At 46.9% G+C, this 19,428-nt stretch overlaps 1 protein-coding gene across 1 annotated transcript; it reads left to right on the top strand.

Annotated features, from left to right (window-relative positions):
* The first annotated feature begins 12,843 nt into the window (after positions 1-12,843).
* On the top strand, positions 12,844-18,032 carry LOC125506802 (sucrose transport protein SUT2). The gene is made up of 5 exons (XM_048671509.1): positions 12,844-13,607; positions 15,830-16,563; positions 16,671-16,734; positions 16,821-16,864; positions 17,514-18,032. The coding sequence occupies exons 1-5, from the start codon at positions 13,094-13,096 to the stop codon at positions 17,676-17,678; spliced, it is 1,521 nt and encodes a 506-aa protein (XP_048527466.1). The 5' UTR covers positions 12,844-13,093; the 3' UTR covers positions 17,679-18,032.
* Positions 18,033-19,428: the final 1,396 nt, after the last annotated feature.

The raw sequence follows: 19,428 nt of genomic DNA, 5'->3' as shown, positions 1-19,428 counted from the left end.
CACCAGCTACATCTTCGCACGCAAGGAAGTGCCTGACAGTCGGGACCCACCTGGTCGAAGCGTACGTAGCGTTGTCATTCTGGTCGCGAACGTGTACGTACATATATACTGGTGGATATAGAGGCGCGCACGTGTCGTAGTAGAGGCGGCCAGGGTGCAAGAAAGAAAATACAGCCACGTATGTGTACATACGGGCGAGGTCTCGAACGCCTACTCGCGCATACGTACGGCGAGGGCTCGTTGACATGGCTGGGTCGGAACGGAGAAACAGCCTCGTCGTCGTGTTCATGGGGAGGCAACGAAATGCGTCGTGTTCATGGGGAGGAAACAGAATGCGTCGTGTTCATCGGGAGGCAACGGAACGCGTGGGACTCAACCAACTGGGTCGGAATGGAATGCATGGTCGTGTTCATCGGGAGGGCTTGGATGGAACAGGCGATGGAAACGAGGCCTGGCGTACCGCACAACGGAGGAAACGGACCTCCTACGTTCAGAACGGGGTCCTGTTGATCGGGAGGGGTCTGGCGTACCGCAAAACGGAGGAAACGGACCTCCTATGGTCGAAACGGGGGTCCTGTTGATCGGGAGGGGTGTGGCGTACCGCAAAACGAACGAAACAGACTTGTGTTGGAGCGCTACGGTCGAAACAGGGGTCCTGTTCATCGGGAGGGGTGTGGCGTACCGCAAAACGGGACTCCACGGGATACTGTTCATCTCCACTGTCGACCCCCTCCAGCCTCCACGAGCTACTGTTCATCTACCGTCGACCTCCTCCAGCCTCCACCTGCGACTGTTCATCCAGCCTCCACCGCGCGCTACTCCACTGACTACTGTTCAACCAGCCCTCTCCACGGGCTCCTGTTCAACCACCCCTCCACGGGCTACTGTTCATCCTACCCTCCACCGTCTACTATTCATCCTGCCCTCCACGGTGGGGTCCTGTTCATCCAGCCCTCCACGGGGTCCTGTTCATCCAGCCCCAACCGGCTCGATCGATCGGGGTCCTGTTCATCCAGAGGCAACACCACGGGGTCCTGTTCATCCACCCCCACCGGGAACTGTTCATCCAACCCCCCCCCCCCCCCCCCCCCCCCCCCCCGCAACGCTCACTGTTCATCTAGAGGCAGCATCGATCAGCTTCAGTTAGCAGCAGTAGCGAAGGAATCGCTCGATCGGGTTCAGTTAACAGCCATCGATCGATCGCTCGGGTTCAGTTAGAGCCCAACGCCTCGCTCGGGTTCAGTTAGAGCCAACGCCTCGCACACACGAGCGTACATGTACGAGAGAAACACGCATCGCTTGGCCCCCGACCTCCCACCGTAACCGGGAACTCCCTGAAATTTTCCTTGCCCTCGCTTCTACCATGGTTTTTTCCGTCATGGACGGCCCAAAGAATGTCATGCAGCTGCGTCTCTGGACCGCCCAGGATGAAAAGCCCATTTTCTGTCATGATCTGTTGTCATAGAAGTAGGAGCCCACCACATCTATGATGATACCGGGTTTTATCACAATTATCGTCATAGAAGTGTCATATGTATGATAGAAAAAAAATTCGTTCGGCCCAAAATGTCACGGATGTGTCTTTTTTTTGTAGTGAAAGAGCTTGATAATCCCCAAGTGCAAGGAATCATCATAGCAATTTTCCAAAGGTGGAAGTGATAAGTATGGAGTGTCGAACCCACAAGGAGCTAAAGGTAAGATCAATATTCTCTTAAGCTGTATCTGCCACTGATACGACTCTGCGTACACCGAACGTTTGCTTCCAACTAGCAACGAGAAATAAAACTATGTTATGGGTATGAAGAGGATAACTTTGTATGATATTGGAGAGCTAAAATATAAAAGTAGGTGTTGTTATCATAGAGTTAAAATATATTACTAAATATTATAAATAGCGAGTGTGGAATAATGGTGGATCGGTATGCGAAATTGTCCTAGGCAATCGTTAACAAGACCGGTAATCACTATTGCAGTTTCATATGAGGGAGAGGCATAAGCTAACATACTTTCTCTACTAGAATCATATGCACTTATATTGGAACTCTAGCGAGCATCCGCAACTACTAAAGATCATTAAGGTAAAACCCAACCATAGCATTAAAGCATCAAGTCCTCTTTATTCCCATAGCAACAACCCCCTTACTCGGGTTTGTGTTTCAGTCACTCACCAACCCACTATAAGAGAATCATGAACGTATTGCAACACCCTACAGTGGGAACCCCTCACGCTTGCGCGACACGGAGGGCACCATAGGACAGCATCAAAATAAAACATACAACTCATACCAATCTAGATCATCAATCAACCCAAAGACAAAGGATAACTACTCAAAACATCATAGGATGGCAACACATCATTGGATCATAATATGTGGCATAAAGCACCATGTTCAAGTAGGGATTACAGTGGGGTGCGGGAGAGTGGACCGCGTAAAAGAGATGAGGGTGATGATAATGATGGTGATGTTGATGTTGATGAAGACGATCACCGCGGCGATGATTCCCCTCCCGATGGCACTCCGGTGCCACCGAGAGAGGAGGAGGAGAGGTTCTCCCCCTTGTGCTTCCTCCTCCATGGCCTCCCCCCTAGATGGGGAGAGGTTCTCCCTCTGGTTCTTGGCCTTCATGGTGATGATGGCCCCTCCGGGATCCTCCTCCATGCCCTCCGGTGATGACAGGCCCCTCCGGCAGGGTGACAGAGAGGGCCTAGATTGGTTTTCGGTGGCTACGGAGGGTTCTGGCGGTGGAACTCCCGATCTAGATTAATTTTCCGAGGTTTCTGTATTTATAGGAATTTTTGGCATCGGTCTCACGTCAAGGAGGTGCCCGAGGCGTCCACAAGGCAGGACCACACGCCTGGGGGGGCGCCCCACCCTTGTGGACGCCCCAGGACTCTTCTGGCCCAACTCTTTTACTCCGGGGTCTTCTTTTGGTCCATCAAAAATCGTCAAAAATTGGCACGTCAATTGGACTCCGTTTGATATTCCTTTTCTGTAAAACTCAAAAACAAGGAAAAACAAAAACTAGGCACTGGGTACTAGGTTAATAGGTTAGTCCCAAAAATCATATAAAATAGCATATAAAACATCTAAGGTTGATAATATAATAGCATGAATACTTCATAAATTATAGATACGTTGGAGACGTATCAGGCACTAGATCAATATGTTAGTCCCAAAAATAATATAAAAAGTTGCCAAAAGTATATGGAAGTTGTAAAATATTGGCATGGAACAATAAAAAATTATAGATACGCCGGAGACGTCTCACTGGTAAGCAGTATGACTATTATCGCACACAACTCATTGTGTTCTACTCGTGCATATAACATCTACGCATAGACCAGGCTCGGATGCCACTGTTGGAGAACGCAGTATTTCAAAAAATTCCTACGATCACGCAAGATCTATCTAGGAGATGCATAGCAACGAGAGGGGAGAGTGTGTCTACGTACCCTTATAGACCGAAGGCGGAAGCGTTTATCAACACGGTTGATGTAGTCATACACCTTCACGATCTGTCCCGATCAAGTACCGAACGCACAGCACCTCCACGTTCAGCACACGTTCAGCTCAATGACGTCCTCGCCTTCTTGATCCAACAAGAGGGGCGAAGTAGTAGATGAATTCCGGCAGCACGACGGCGTGGTAACGGTGTTGGTGAAGAACAATCTCCAAAGGGCTTCGCCTAAGCACTACGAAAACTATGACAGAGGATAAACTAGAGGGGACGGGGTTCCGGCACACGGCTTGGTGTTTCTTGATGTGTTCCAGGTGCTAGCCCTGCCCCTCTATTTATATGTTGAGCCCTGGGGTCGAAACTTGGAGTAAAAGCCTCCTCAAAGTCGGTTTTGCCCGCAAGGAAGAGTCCTTCTTGGACTTCCAGAACCAGACGCCATGGTCCTCGGCGTCTGGCCCAGACGGAATGGGCCTCGGCGTCTGGCACAGGGCCAGACGCCAGGGTCTCCGGCTTTTGGCCCCCTGGCCTCCGCAGAACTCCTTTTGCACCGACCTAAAGCCCCGTGGGCTTCACCCCTTGGTCGAACCATATCATCCTATATATAAATCTTTACCTCCAGACCATTCCGGAGCTCCTCGTCATGTCCGTGATCTCATCCGGGACTCCGAACAGCATTCGGTCACCAACATACATAACTCATATAGTACTATATCATCAACGAACGTTAAGCGTGCGGACCCTACGGGTTTGAACTATGTAGACATGACCGAGACACCTCTCTAGTCAATAACCAATAGCGGAACCTGGATGCCCATATTGGCTCCTACATATTCTACGAATATCTTTATCGGTTGAACCTTATGACAACATACGTAATTCCCTTTGTCATCTGTATGTTACTTGCCCGAGATTCGATCGTCGGTATCTCCATACCTAGTTCAATCTCGTTACCGGCAAGTCTCTTTACTCGTTCCGTAATGTATCATCCGCAACTAACTCATTAGTCACATTGCTTGCAAGGCTTATTATGATGTGCATTACCGAGAGGGCCCAGAGATACCTCTCTGATACTCGGAGTGACAAATCCTAATTTCGATCTATGCCAATCCAACAAACACCTTCGGAGATACCTATAGAGCATCTTTATAATCACCCGGTTACGTTATGACGTTTGATAGAACACAAGGTATTCCTCCGGTATCCGGGAGTTGCATAATCTCATAGTCAAAGGAATATGTATAAGTCATGATGAAACCAATAGCAATAAAGCTAAATGATCATTAATGCTAAGCTAACAGATGGGTCTTGTCCATCACATCATTCTCTAATGATGTGATCCCGTTCATCAAATGACAACACATGTCTATGGTCAGGAAACTTTACCATCTTTGATTAACGAGCTAGTCTAGTAGAGGCATACTAGGGGCACTTAGTTTTGTCTATATATTCACACATGTACTAAGTTTCCGGTTAATACAATTCTAGCAAGAATAATAAACATATGTCATGATATAAGGAAATATAAATAACAACTTTATTATTGCCTCTAGGGCATATTTCCTTCAGGAACGCCATCATCCGCGCCGGCTTTCATCGCGTTGTCGGGTTCCTCACCTACTTCGAGCACCACCGCCGCATTACTAACCTAGCTGCTGCTGCCGCCGCCGCTCTTCTTTGGCTGTTGCCGCCGCTACCTCCGTAGCAGCCGCCGACGCCCGTCCACCCCCTTCATCTTCGTCCAAGCACCAGCCCGTCGCCAGCGTCGCCGTCATCTACCCCGACCACTTCGTCTACTCCGACCACCTTTGGAGACATCGGCCCCGCGCCGATGGACACCGCAATCATCGTCGAGTTCTTCTCTGCTGGCTTCTCTGACCTCTCCGACATGGCGTACAGCTCGTGCAGGTCCCTCGTCTCCGCATGCCCGGTGCTGGCAACACCGATGTGTGCCTTCATCCACGACGTGTCCCGGGCCTGGCAAGCCTGGTCGGCGCTTCGTCAACTTCGTCTTCGTCCGTCTATGCATGCGTGGTGCTGGCAACAACGATGTGTGCCTTCGTCTACGACATGTCCTCGGGTTTGGCACACCCGGTGCGACGCCTCGTCAACACCATCCTCCTTCCGGCGCACCATTACCTCGACACCACTGCGCCCTTGACTAACTTGGTGCCTCCTTGCGCCCGCGGCTCCACAGCGTTTTCCTCGACACCGGCTACCCCGACTCGAAATCGACCACGGCATTCTTCGCACAACTACCTCGACCACGGCTACACCATCCTACGCTCTCGGCTACCTGGACATCGGCACAAAGGGCTATCATCTGCTTGAGCAACTCGTTGGCTTCCTCTACAGTCAACGTGTCCGCGACGTGACACCATCCATGACGCTCCCGCTACGACTACGAGGGGATGTCAGCCTGTCAGCTGCTATTCTCTCCAGTCTGACCGTCCGCGATGCTCATGTTGTCTGCAACGCAACCGCTACGACTGCGGGGGGTGTTAGAGATATATTTGGGTTACTTGTATTTGGTAGTCTAGGATTTGTAATCCGTCAATATATACTCGCCCTCGAGGCTTAATAATACATCCATCATATTTCGCAACAATCCTTCTCTATCCCTTCTAACACCCCTGTCCGCGGACAGATGCAGGAGAAAATTTGCCCTTAGGCCTTAGATTTGGTTTTGATGTTGTTTTTTCTTGGAATGTTAACAGGAGAACTACCAAATTCGTTGATGACATTTTAAGAACACCCTCAGAGAAAAAATGCACTGTATAAAGACGAGTGCTAGAAAAAACGGACTACTCAATTTAATGTGTAAAATCGGGCAAAACTCATAGCAGCGTCTAGCTAGGCTAGACCTAAAGCAGCACGATTTGGTTTTGATGTCAAACCTACTTTGGGCGCGTGACATCCTGACAGGTAGCTGGACGTACATTTTTTTAGAACACCTGCACCCGGTCCTGGTATTCTGGTTGTTCAATGTTGCTTTAAGATTTGTGCAACACAATTAATTTTTTATGTGAAATTTTCTCTTTTTTATTTCTCTCGTATAAAATATGTCTTGAAGTTCAAATCTTTGCGATGTGGCAAAGCTTTCTAACTAGAATCTAAGATAAATCTTTCAGAATTTTTTGTAGATAGAAATCTTTGCCACGCTGCAAAGATTTAAACTTCAAAACATGTTTTATGTGAAAGAAATAAAAAAGAGAAATCTATTTGCACGAATTACGATGCAGGGAATGGATGGCTAGATAGAAAGGGCTTGGTGCAGGTGTTCTATTATATATTTTCGACAGGTAGCTTTGGTGCAGCGGGTGTGCGTGGAGGAGCCTGCTTAGCTCAGCTCACCAAACAACAATGCACTTTCCTCTTTTCCTCTTCCTTTGTCCCTCATCAGGGATTTTGGGCTGGCTGCAGACGCATGCAGTTCTATCTTACAGGCAATATAATTATATAATTGCAAGACCAGTGCAACAAATCAGTAACAGTTTGTTATGGCAAAATTTGCATCTGCACAGTGGGAAGTAATACTCGTAGTTGAGATTCAGGAGAATTCCTTCCTTGAGAATTCAGATAAGAGGCAACCAAATCCATGGACGCAGCAGTCAATCTACAACATAACCATGAATCAAGCTAGTATATAGCCACTAAAGCGATACTCCTAATTGTGGATAAACAACGGAAAAAAGAAAAGACCGATCGAAAAGGGACAGGGGGGAGACTAGCTAGAGTATTATACAAGAAGAAAAAGAATAAGTGGAGGATGAGATGAGACCGGCGGATCTGTAGATCAGAGGAACTCGCCGCCGGGAAAGCGGCCGGAGAGGGCCATGGCGAAGAGGAGGATGGCGAGGTAGAGCAGGATGACGGCGAGCTTGGTGCTGAACATGGCCACCAGGAGCTTCACCAGGAACACCAGCAGCAGCAGGTTGAAGAGCAGCGTCAGCACCACCTCCACCTCCCGCGCCATCCAATCCAGTCCAATCCAAGCCGCCCCCACGCGCGCGAAGCCTCTTCTCTTGATGATGGCCACGGCGGTGAGTGAGTGGAAACGAAAGTAGTAGTACGACTGAAGCAGGCGACCGACGAGAGAAGGAGATAGCAACGCTGCCTGCCTACCCGCGGCCGGTGGTCGGCACGGACCGCGTCTTCTTTTTTCTTTTTTCTTTTCTTTTTTAGAGCACAACCTTTTTTTAGTCTAACACTTCACTTTATTAATCAAGGTGTAAATACATGGGAATACAGTTTATGTCAGGAGGATTGATGAGCCACATATGATGTCCTAAGAGCAACTCCAACGAGGCGATCCATTTCGTCCGTTTGGGTTGGCGCGGACACAAAAGTCGGTCCAACATGTCGACCCAAACGGACGCGCGTCCGCTTGGCGTCCGCCTGCCGATCCATTTTCAGCCCATTTTTTAGCCGGATTTGCGTTGGCGCATGAGATGGACATGCGCGCGTGTGCCTTCTCCTTCCTATGGGTCCACTAGTCGATGGCAGTTTTCATCATTTTTTTAAAGCCGGCATTGTATACCGGCGCTGACATGGTGCCGGCATTGTATACCGGCGCTGACATGGTGCCGGCATAAGACATGGCTGCTGGCATGATCTATGACCGCGGGCCTTTTTAAAAAATTGCGTGCGGACATAAAATGAATCGACGCGTTGGGCATACTACCGACCCAAAAATTTAAAACAGGGCGGACGTCGGGCGGGCGGCCGACTCAAACGGACAATACGCTGTTTGTTTGAATCGACCTGTTAAAATTGCTCTAAAGATAGACCTAAAGCACGTTTAGCAAACAAGTCCGTTGGGCGGGCGGGCGTCGGGCTCTGGACGGCGCTCCTCACCGCCGAGGTCTCCGCCGTGGCGCTCGTCCACCTCCTCCAGGACCGGTGGAGCCACGTCGTCCGGCAAGAAGAGGCGGCCGCTGGCGACGTCGAGCGGCGGTCGGAGACGGAGACGTCGGAGGAGCCGTCGTACCCGGCCAACGACCACAAGGAGGTGGCCGTGATGCCGTAGCATGACGATGGTAGTTCGCTTAGGCAAATGCAACACCGATTCTGTACAGTTCATGTGCTTGGGATTGCGCCTTGGTAACTCGTTAGCTGAAGCTGCAGATTGAACAGCTTTCAGTGAGAGTAGATAGAAAACAACTCTCAGTGTTGCATTTTCCGAGCAGGGGACTGCATGATCAATTAACAGAAGATTTATACACGGTACCAATATAGTGAGCGAGACATTCCAGGAACAATAGTCACAGTATCAAACCTATCCGCCGCGGCAAGCAAGTGTCGCGGCCACGTAACCTCAGCGCCGACTTCCCCTTCCACCTCCACATCTTGGGCATCGAGTCAGTGTAGACGAAATTGAGCAAGGCCTAACACATTCGGCTCCATGTCTTGTATCTGTATGACACTTGGCTGTAGCAATCCCCTCCTTCATGGGATCAAAGAGGGAGGTTCATCGCAAGTTGGCAACTTGAGCATGAAACTACCTGACGTTGAAGATGAGCAACTAACTTGCTAGCTACAGGGTTACAATCTTTAACATAGAATAAAACAAAAACAGAAAATAAATAAGAAAAGTCAAAATGAAAACGAAAAAAAAAACAGGGAGCGTCCCACTACGGGCATGGGCCGGCCCAATAGGGGTGGGCGCTTGGGGCACCTGTTCGTTTGCTCCATCACTCCATGGCTGCGCTCGCCTTTGGTTTCCTTTGGGTCTCTTTTCATTTTCATTTTTTTTTATGTTTTTCTTTGTTTCTTCACTAATTTTCTTCTTTTCTTTTCTTGTTTATCTTTTTTATTTTCTTTGGTTTTTTTCTTGGTTTTCTTTATTTCTTTTTTCTTTTCTGCGTCAGTTTTTTTGGTTTTTTGTTTCCTTTTTCCTGTTCTCTTTGGGTTTATTAGTATTTTTCCTTTATCTTTTATTTTTTTAACACATGTCTATGTTTTTCTTACACATTCTTCATTTTTGTATATGTAAGACCATTTGATTAGTACAGGTTAAAAAAATTCAAACATGTGCTTAACATCTTTTAAATGTATGTTTTGTTGTCTATTGTTTTGATACACACTCTACGTCTTTGGCATACATCTGATATAAAGACAATTTTACAAGTTTAACATTTTTCCAAACATATATTTTGTACCTTTTTTATACATCCAAAACATTTTTTTATACATTTTTAAATCCCCTGCAGTCTCTTCTCTTGATGATGACGACAACGGTGAGTAAATGGAAATGAAAGTAACAAAGAAGCAGACGACCGACGAGAGAACAAGAGGCCAACGCTGCCTGCCTATCCGCGGGCAGTGGTCGGCACACCACGGACCGCGTCTTCTATCTAGGCGAGTGCAGCATGGCAACTTGGGCTTTCTCGACTAGGCCGGCTGGTCGACTTCACCAACCAATGCATGCATGGGCATGCTTACAACAGTACCCACAACTATTGCTTGACGCAGCGACTATATATCTCACTTAGCGAATCATAAGATTGGCTTGCCTAAAGCTTTCTCTGCACTACAATATTTGGGTCGGCCAATTTTCGCACATTCTTTCGCTAGCTCGGTCGGTTGATGGTTGTGTTTGCCTCTTACAGCCGTACCCACAACTACTGCTTGACACGGCGGCTATATATCTCACTTAGTGAATTGTACGATTGGCTCGCCTAAAGCTTTCTCCTCTGTGCTACAGTATTTGGGTTGGCCGCTAGCTCGGTCGCTTGATGGTTGCGTTCGCCTCTACTTTTGTTTGGGTATCTTTTCATTTTTGTTTCTCTTTGTTTCATCACCGTTTTTCTTTGGGTTTTCTACCTTTTTATTGGTTTTGTGTGTACTTCCTGGTTTTCCCTTTTTTTCATTTTTCTTTGGTTTTTATGTTTCTTTCTCAGTTTTCCTTGTTTCTTTTCCTTTGTTGCATTGGTATTTCTTTGCTTATCTTTTTTTCCTTTCATTTTCTCTTCGGTTTTCTTTGTTTTTTCTCTTTTCCCTTTTTTCAGCACATGTCTATATTTTTTTACGCATTATACATTTTTATATACGTCAAGGCCATTTTATTAATACATGTTTAATATTTTCAAACAAATAATTAACATTTTTGAAACTATATGTTTTGATGTCTATTGTTTTCATACATATTGTACGTCTCTGGTATACATCTAATATATTTTATCTTTTTACACATTATACATTTTTTATATACGTCAAGGCCATTTTATTAATACATGTTTAATATTTTCAAACAAATAATTAACATTTTTGAAAATGTATGTTTTGATGTCTATTGTTTTCATACATATTGTATGTCTCTGGTATACGTCTAACATATTTTCTATACAAGTTTAACAGTTTTCATATACATTACTAACATCTGTTCAAATACATGTTTTGATGTCGGCTTATACATCGTCCATTTCTCTTATACATCCAAAATACATACCATTTTTCTGAATTACATGAATATTTTTGTACATTTTACAAATATTTTCCGAAAATTCCTTGTACATTTTTTTAAATGCGTGCACGTTTTTTCAATATCACAAAATCTATATACATCAAGATTTTTTAATACACACTTAAAAAAATTAAACACATGATTAACATTTTCCCCGAAATATAGGTTTTGATGTCAATTGTTTTCATATAAATTATTTTATTACATACCTCTATATATTTATTTTTTGTGCACACAAATATTTGTTCGCCATGAGGTTAATATTTATATAGCACACATATTTATTAACATATAGCAAAAGAACCCGTGTGTTGCAACGGGAGGAAACCCTTAGTAATTACACCAAAAATGCCACTCGGCTTGGTCCTCGTCGAGAGGCCCACAATGATTGCTTCCTTCCCTCCTCTCTCCTTCTAGACTAGTCCTACTGCTTGACCTTGCATGAGCTCGGGTTTGTGCCGCCAGCCAACGACCCCGAGCCCCCCCCCCCCAGGCCTGTCCGTCGCCGCCGCCCATCTCTTTTGCTACCGCCACACATGAGCCTACCTTGTTGCCTGATCTTGCTACTTCCTCCCACAGGTGAGCTCCTCTCATCCCCTCTCTCTGTCTCGTCCTCTCTTCCCCTCATTAATTTGTTTCTCTCTTTTCTCCTCCGTTTGGCAAATATGTTTGGTAATAATGTTGATTTCTATGGCGCAAACATGTATTGATTGATGGAATGCAGTTTGTATGGTTGATGTGGCTATTACTCGATCGGAGCTCCCAAGGAGTAGGGACGGGTTTCCTTCGGGCCTCCAAGGCCCATACCATAGGGGTGGTCGGTCGTCCGAGGCGGGCGCGAAGAGGTGTTGAACCCTAGTCCCCTTGGGATGAAGCCACTCGTGGAGGTCGGTTATACTTTTCGGCTTGGTGCACACACACACACAGATATACTACTCTATATGAGTTTGTTTATAATGTGTGTATGTAAACCGATATGTATTTACAGGGAAGGAAAGCTGTGACTTGACTTGAGAATTGGCTGGAAGACACGCATGACGTGGCAGGGGGTATCCAGGTGGGAAGAGGACAAGGCCGCGTGGCACACGTGGTGAGCCAACCCCAAAATTGGATCTCATAACAAAAGGAAAAAATTACCCTAAAAAACAAAAACAAAAGGAAAAAAGAAAAAGGAGAGACAGCCACGCCGAGCACATGGGGAACCAGAGGCTGCCTGCCTGGCGTACTAGAGAAGAGAAGAGAAACGCTATCTTCTTCTTCTTCTTTTTTTAACATCAGTATAGACATAAGCGCTTATATTCTATAAACGCACATACGCATACCTTATTGCTATGAGCATCTTTGGAAAACTGAGCTGACATATCATCTTGAAATTTACAAGATCATCGTAGGCACCTCGTCATCGACGAAAATGGCTTCTCCCATTAAATGCGAGCCGCCGGAAATCCTAAAATAATTTCAGAAATAAACGCAAGTATCAGGATTTGAACCCTGATGGATTAGGGATACCACAGATCAGGGAAACTACTGAAAATGAATCCGCTAATGAGGGTTACAAATTTGGTCAAGAGGAAGAAACTTATAATATTGTCTTTCTAACCACCCAACCAACCACACCATAGGTCGGTTCCCTCCTTCTTCTTCTTCTTCTTTTTGATCGATCGCGCCGTGGGTGAAAAACAAAACGAAACACACCAAAATACTACTACACCAAAAAAATAAGTAGTATCATGGATCGATCATTGGAGAGAGGAGCTAATTTTATTTTTTGAAAGGAGAGAGAGGAGCTAATTGGTAGGATAGGTAGAAAACAAGAACCGTGGTCGTCCCCACTCCCCTCCCCTCCCCTCCTCGCTGAGTGGTAGGGTGGCACCGTGGACGGTAGCCACGTCCGTTTCATCCCCTCCCCGCAAGAAAAGTATCGATTTTTTCGCCCGCTGCCACGTCCGTCCGTCCCTACCTCTACCGTCTCCTCCCTCCGTGGACTCCTCCACTCCACCCTACTCCACCGGAGGCCGGAGCCGAGAGCGATAGATACTTCGCTGCTTTCCCCTCCCCTCCCCCCATCCCTTCCCTCCCCTCTCTCCCTCCCAGGCCTCTTCATCACCACGCCGACGCGGCGCCCGGCCGGAGGACTTCGGGCAGCCAAGAAACTCCAACACCGCTCCGGCGATGCCGCCGCGGCGGCCCAACACCGGCGGAGGGGGCGGGGGCACCTCCTCGGCCGCTCCCCCGCCGCGCAAGGTCCCGCTCCGCTCGCTCCTCCGGGCGGCCTCCGTCGCCTGCGGGGTCCAATTCGGGTGGGCGCTGCAGCTCTCCCTGCTCACCCCCTACGTCCAAGAACTCGGCATCCCGCACGCCTTCGCCAGCCTCGTCTGGCTCTGCGGCCCGCTGTCGGGCCTGCTCGTGCAGCCCCTGGTGGGCCACCTCTCGGACCGCATCGCGCCGGCCAACTCCCCGCTCGGCCGGCGCCGGCCCTTCATCGCCGCGGGCGCCGCCTCCATCGCCTTCTCGGTGCTCACCGTCGGCTTCTCCGCCGACCTCGGCCGCCTCTTCGGGGACAACATCGTGCCCGGGTCCACCCGGTTCGGGGCCATCATCGTCTACCTCATCGGCTTCTGGCTGCTGGATGTCGGCAACAACGCCACGCAGGGGCCATGCCGCGCCTTCCTCGCAGACCTCACAGGTGCTATCCAATTCCCTACCGAATTCTCCTCTGCTTTCTTCCTTCCCCACGATGATTTCCTTCCAATTGCTTGCTTGCTTGCTGCTTTACCAAAGGCAAAAAATTCGGGCCTGGGCGGTGCAGATTGATTCGATTCGATTCTGCCCGATTGCTGCTGAGCATTCAGTTCGATTTTACACCTGGAGCACATACATGGTTGTTGCTTCACCATGGGGAATTCATTCTCCTGGCTGATTGACAGATGAGATTGATAATTGGGATTCGCAATTGCTGCTACACGACGAGGGGTCAAGTGCAAAATCGGCCCTCCTGCCCCTTTTTTTTGTTTATTATTTATCGTCTCTGTGTCTACCTGTGTATGTGGCCGGAAGATTGCATTGCACTTGCACTTGCACACGAGAGATTGGGGAAGATCAATGTCGCTTTCCGCTTTAGGCCGAGAAAAAAGATTCTTGCTCCGTTGGTCGGCTTTGGCCTCTCAATTCCATTTTCTTCTTCTTCCTCGCATCGCATTATTGACAGCCAGCTGCCCTGTTTGTTACTACTAGCACACACTACACTACACTACAGACCAGACCCTGGACTGTGGTGGGGTGGGGTGGCCAAACCAGATAGTACCACTATACTATATGCTGATGCCACACTAATAATGGGGACGTGGCACTCCATTACAGCGATGCAAACCTTTCAATAATCACGGATGGTTGGTACAAATGTCGCCACCAAGCCTTGTCCTTTCCCCTCCCCACACCACTTCATTTATCTATCTATGTATATTCATTCATTCATGTGTGCGATGGAGGATCAATGATGAACAAGTGTGCGGGAAGCTCGGCCCAGCGGGTCGCTTTCGCCCCCGGATCCGGCCAATGCCGACCTGAGCAGGAGAGAGATTTTTAAGCATTGGCACTAGACTCTTTCGTCCCTAACTGTTGCCAGATCTCAGAATCTTAGGAGACCCAAAGGCATCTTTGTTAACAGCCAGGTATTCTCAGAGGGCCCCCTGCCTGCTGCCCTTGCTTCATGATTGATTGCCTGCCTTGTGCCTTGACAGTGCTGCCTGTGCTCTCCAAAATTGCCTGCTTGCTGCCTTGCTTCACTCTTTCGTCACGTGCAGGGAAACATTACGCTCATGAATGAGATGGCGGGGTTGATGTGCTTGTTGTGGTAGCCACACACGCTTTTCTGTCTTAAATGTAATATATCTGAATTTATTACAATTAATTATACTTCCCTATTCAGAACATTCATTTATTTATATACCCGACGTTGCTGTCTCCTGTTTTGAGTTTTGAGAATCGAGTTTGGCTGCCCATTGCACATTGCACATTGATGATGATCAACAAGTGTGCGGGAAGCTACGATCAGCGCGTCGCTTTCGCTCCGGGATCAGGCCAGGCCAATGCAATGCCGACCAACTTGGGAGGGAGACAGATATTTAAGCATTGCATTGCCAGATCTCGAATCATACGATGGGATGGCATCTTTTCTTTTCTTTTCTTTTCTTCTGTTTTGTCAGCACTCAACGATGGGAGGGCCCCCTGCATGTTTGTTTTATTGATAATTGATTTCCTGCCTTACCGATGCTCTGTGGTGGCCGTGGTCTCCCAGTTGCCTGCCTGTCACTCTTTCATCGCGTGTTGTTAATGCGGTGCGAGAAAATGTTTACACTGATGAGATGAGGGTGATGTGCTTTTTTCATGGGCCACACAGATTTTATGCCGTAGCCAACACAAATGATCTGAATGTATTCTCTACTAAGAATATATAGCCATCACTGCTTTCCTGGTTTGACAATCGAGTTCTGCTGACACAAAATTTGTTGCGCAATCATCATTTCTGTGTCGTAGCCACACAAATGATCTGAATTTATTAATTTATTATCTATTCAGAATGTATGACCATCACTGCTATCTTGTGTTTTGACAATTGAGTTCAGCTGATACAATCTTTATTACACAAGTTGTGAGCTTTCTCAGTGAAGATCTGATTGGGCCCCATTTGTCCGCGCAATTAGATGCACCCTCCTTAAACTTTCTCTGTTATCTGCTAGTATAGTGCTACATAGTCTCAGCTTAAATGCATTTCTGCATGGTTAGAATTGTTTTAAATTGTTGTACCCAGCATCAACAGACTGTTGTCTGCCATGCTGTGATATAAGTTAGCTTCTTCCACCTCGAGCGTAAACTGATTTCTGACTGATCATTTATTTCTGTTTGCAGAGAATGACCCGAGGAGGACCCGGATCGCCAATGCCTACTTCTCGCTCTTCATGGCCCTGGGGAACATACTCGGGTACGCCACCGGGGCATACAATGGCTGGTACAAGATATTCCCGTTCACTATCACTGAGTCCTGCAGCGTCAGCTGCGCCAACCTCAAGTCTGCGTTCCTGCTCGATATCATCATCCTAGCCATCACGACATACGTTAGCGTGGTGACGGTGCAGGACAACCCTACTTTTGGAAGCGACGAGGCGGCGCCTCCGAGCAGCCATGAGGAGGAGGCTTTCCTCTTTGAGCTTTTCGGATCGTTCAAATACTTCACGATGCCTGTTTGGATGGTCTTGATCGTCACTTCGCTTACTTGGATCGGGTGGTTCCCTTTTATCCTCTTTGACACCGACTGGATGGGCCGAGAGATCTACCGGGGAAGCCCGGAGATCGTTGCCGACACCCAAAAGTATCATGACGGTGTGAGAATGGGCTCTTTTGGTCTCATGCTCAACTCGGTTGTTCTCGGGATCACATCTATTGGAATGGAGAAGTTGTGTAGGAAGTGGGGAGCTGGACTTGTATGGGGTGTCTCCAATATCATCATGGCTCTGTGCTTTGTGGCGATGCTTATTATAACATACGTTGCGCAGAACCTGGATTATGGACCTAGCGGAGCACCTCCAACCGGCATTGTCGCCGCTTCCCTCATTGTGTTCACAATCCTAGGAGCACCTCTGTCGGTCAGTAACAGAACTATAATTTTTTTTTGGCACCAATGTGGTTTTCTTTCCCTCCTATACATGTTGTATGCGTGGTATTGATGATTCTTTTATTTTTGCCATTGCAGGTCACGTACAGTATACCATATGCGATGGCTGCAAGTCGTGTTGAAAATCTTGGGCTAGGCCAAGGTAATTTTGCTTTTCACTAAACTGTTTGGCTGCATCATATTGGATCTGTGTTCTTAGTTCTTACATTTGTCCCTTTTCCTCCACAGGTCTAGCAATGGGCATTCTTAATTTATCTATTGTCATACCACAGGTATTTACTCCTTTTTCTATTATGTTTCCCGTTTGGAGTATAGTTGGTGTATATGCATATTTTATATGAAAATGTATCTGATTAAGCTTCCGGCTCCAAAGGAATTAAATGTAATAGCCAGTTGAACCATCTTAGTCATACAGCAATACTAAAAACTCCTAATTCCGCTGTTCTGTAGTCTGTACCTAATAACCAGGAGCATATGCATCATATGCATTCAAAGTTGAAATCTTATAAAAATTATTATCGTTTCCTGATCTTTCCACTGGTCCATACCTATAAACCGAGGAACCCTGTCTAGTAGGACAACACAAGCAGAAGCATGTGTTGTCTCAGAAAACCAAGCCCTTGAGCTTTTGCACTAGAAATCAATAAGCCGAATAACATAAAAACTAGACATCTAAAAACACATGATCAACTTAGTTATGACCACAGTTCTCAGATAAAACATTCTAACATTCAACTTTTCATGACTGCGTGCCTTATTTACCTGAAACTTTTGGTCTGCAGTAATTAGCAGAGTTGAACCTGAAAACTTGAGTAGAAAAGTACAAGCATATGTTTTTGTAGGTGAAACACAAAAGTAGAAGCATATGTTTTTCTAGGGGAAACAGAAAGTTAACTGGAAGTGACCGTGTGGTACCTGCAGATCATCGTGTCGCTGGGCAGCGGGCCATGGGACCAGCTCTTCGGCGGAGGGAACGCGCCATCCTTCTGGGTGGCTGCCGCGGCCTCCTTTGTGGGTGGGCTGGTAGCCATCCTTGGGCTCCCGCGAGCCCGGCTCGGACCGAAGAAGAAAACCACCCAACGATGATGATTCGAGCGAGTATACAGAGACATTGTTATGTTGCAGACAAGGAAGGAAGGCAGGTTGGTCTCAAGTTGCAACCATTCATTCTTTGCACACTGGTTCCAAGACACTGGGAACGCTGCCTACACTACACTAGGCATGGGGGGTCTGTATATTGTCATCATCAAGTTGGGTTCGGTTCAAACTCAAGGCCAAAAGTAGGAGGGCTCTGGAATTTTCCTCCATGGGCCCTATCGTCGCCTTTTTTTCGCTTGTCGGTGTGAAACATGGTCGGTCATATGTTGTTGTATATCGGATATTTTGTCATTTTGTTGGAGATTATCAATCAATCAATAAAAGTTGCAGGGTTTTGTTTGAGATTATTGTTGGCACTGGAGGTCCTCCCTGTCACTTGTTCATGATTTCCTTCCTTCCTTCCTTCCTTTCTTGCACGACGATAACTGCCACACATGTGGGCGTTAAGGAGTCTGCCCACACGTTTTATATATGGTGTCTAAAAGGACCAGCCCACACGCCTTTTTTTTTCTTGCGGTCCCTTTCACACGCCTATGTGTGGGCAAAATGCATAACTCTCACACGATCTCCTCTCTCAGTCGTTTTATATATGTCGTTGAACTACAGTTGCTATGTCGGACAACTACAGTTGCCATGGTTGCTCAACTGCAGTTGCCATCTCAGGTCAAGTGCCAGATGCCATTTTGGACAACTGCAGCTATTGCCATGTATGGTTTGGTTTACTATAGTTGCCATGATTTGAAAACTTTAAAGGTTGCCACCTACTAACACTAAGCAGTTGCCATGTATGGTCTGGTTTACTACAATTGCCATGATTTGAAAAACCTTAGAAGTTGCCACTTATTAACACTAGACAGTTGCCATGTAGCGCTAGAAAGAGACATGGCAAAACAACATGTTCGGGTAAAAAGAGAGTTCCATCTGGTTACAAGCACACTACGGCAGTTGTTTTATACCCTGCAAAACATATGACAACTGACATGTTTGGGTAAAAAAAAGAAAGAGTTGCATCTGCTTACAAGCACACTAGGGCAGTTGCCATGTACACTGCAAAACGCATGGCAGCTGACAGTTTGGATGTGGGAAAGGAGACGGGTGTGTGGGCGAGATGGCAAATGCCCACACAGCAGCCCTTATGCGTGAGTGAAACCTGGCGTGTAAAGAACTGCTAAACGACCATACACCGGCCCCTCCGTGTGGTGAAACGGACGTGTGGGCGACCGGGTAAATGCCCACACTCCAGCCCAGTCCTATGTGGCACCAGAAACATGCCAAAATTCATGCACCCACAAACGGACACGAATCCACGCGTGTGAGCGAGATGTAAACGCCCACATGTGTGGGCGTTAGTGTTTTCGTTCTTTCTTTCTTCAGCCTTGTTGACATAATACATCTAGCCTACAGCGTGGACATATTGGGCAGGTCTACCACTGTAGCTGCGTGCAAGTTCTTTAATTATTATTATTATTGTATTTTTCACTGTTTTTGTTCAGGTTTTCTATGGTTCTCTTTCACTTTTACTTTTTCTTCGGTTTTCACAGGATTTCTTAGTTCTTTTAAAACACATCTAATTTTTCATTCACGTTGTACATTTTTTGTAGTACACAAAATGAACACTTTACAAACATGTTTAACACTTTCTAAATACATATGTATTGATATCTAATTTTTTTTCATATGCATTGTACATTTTTGGTATACATCTACAACGTTTTATTATACATGTTTAATACGTAAC

Source organism: Triticum urartu, chromosome 5 (assembly GCF_003073215.2).
Source record: "Triticum urartu cultivar G1812 chromosome 5, Tu2.1, whole genome shotgun sequence".
Classification (NCBI taxonomy): domain Eukaryota; kingdom Viridiplantae; phylum Streptophyta; class Magnoliopsida; order Poales; family Poaceae; genus Triticum; species Triticum urartu.
Note: the sequence above shows the minus strand (reverse complement) of the source record. Positions and strands in the feature narration are given on the sequence as shown.

Bases quoted from the DNA above. Each gene is read 5' to 3' on its own strand.
- LOC125506802 (XM_048671509.1), top strand. From the start codon at position 13,094: ATGCCGCCGCGGCGGCCCAACACCGGCGGAGGGGGCGGGGGCACCTCC. The intron at 16,564-16,670 runs GTCAGTAACAGA...TTGCCATTGCAG, and splicing joins TCCTAGGAGCACCTCTGTCG to GTCACGTACAGTATACCATA. The intron at 16,865-17,513 runs GTATTTACTCCT...TGGTACCTGCAG, and splicing joins TATCTATTGTCATACCACAG to ATCATCGTGTCGCTGGGCAG.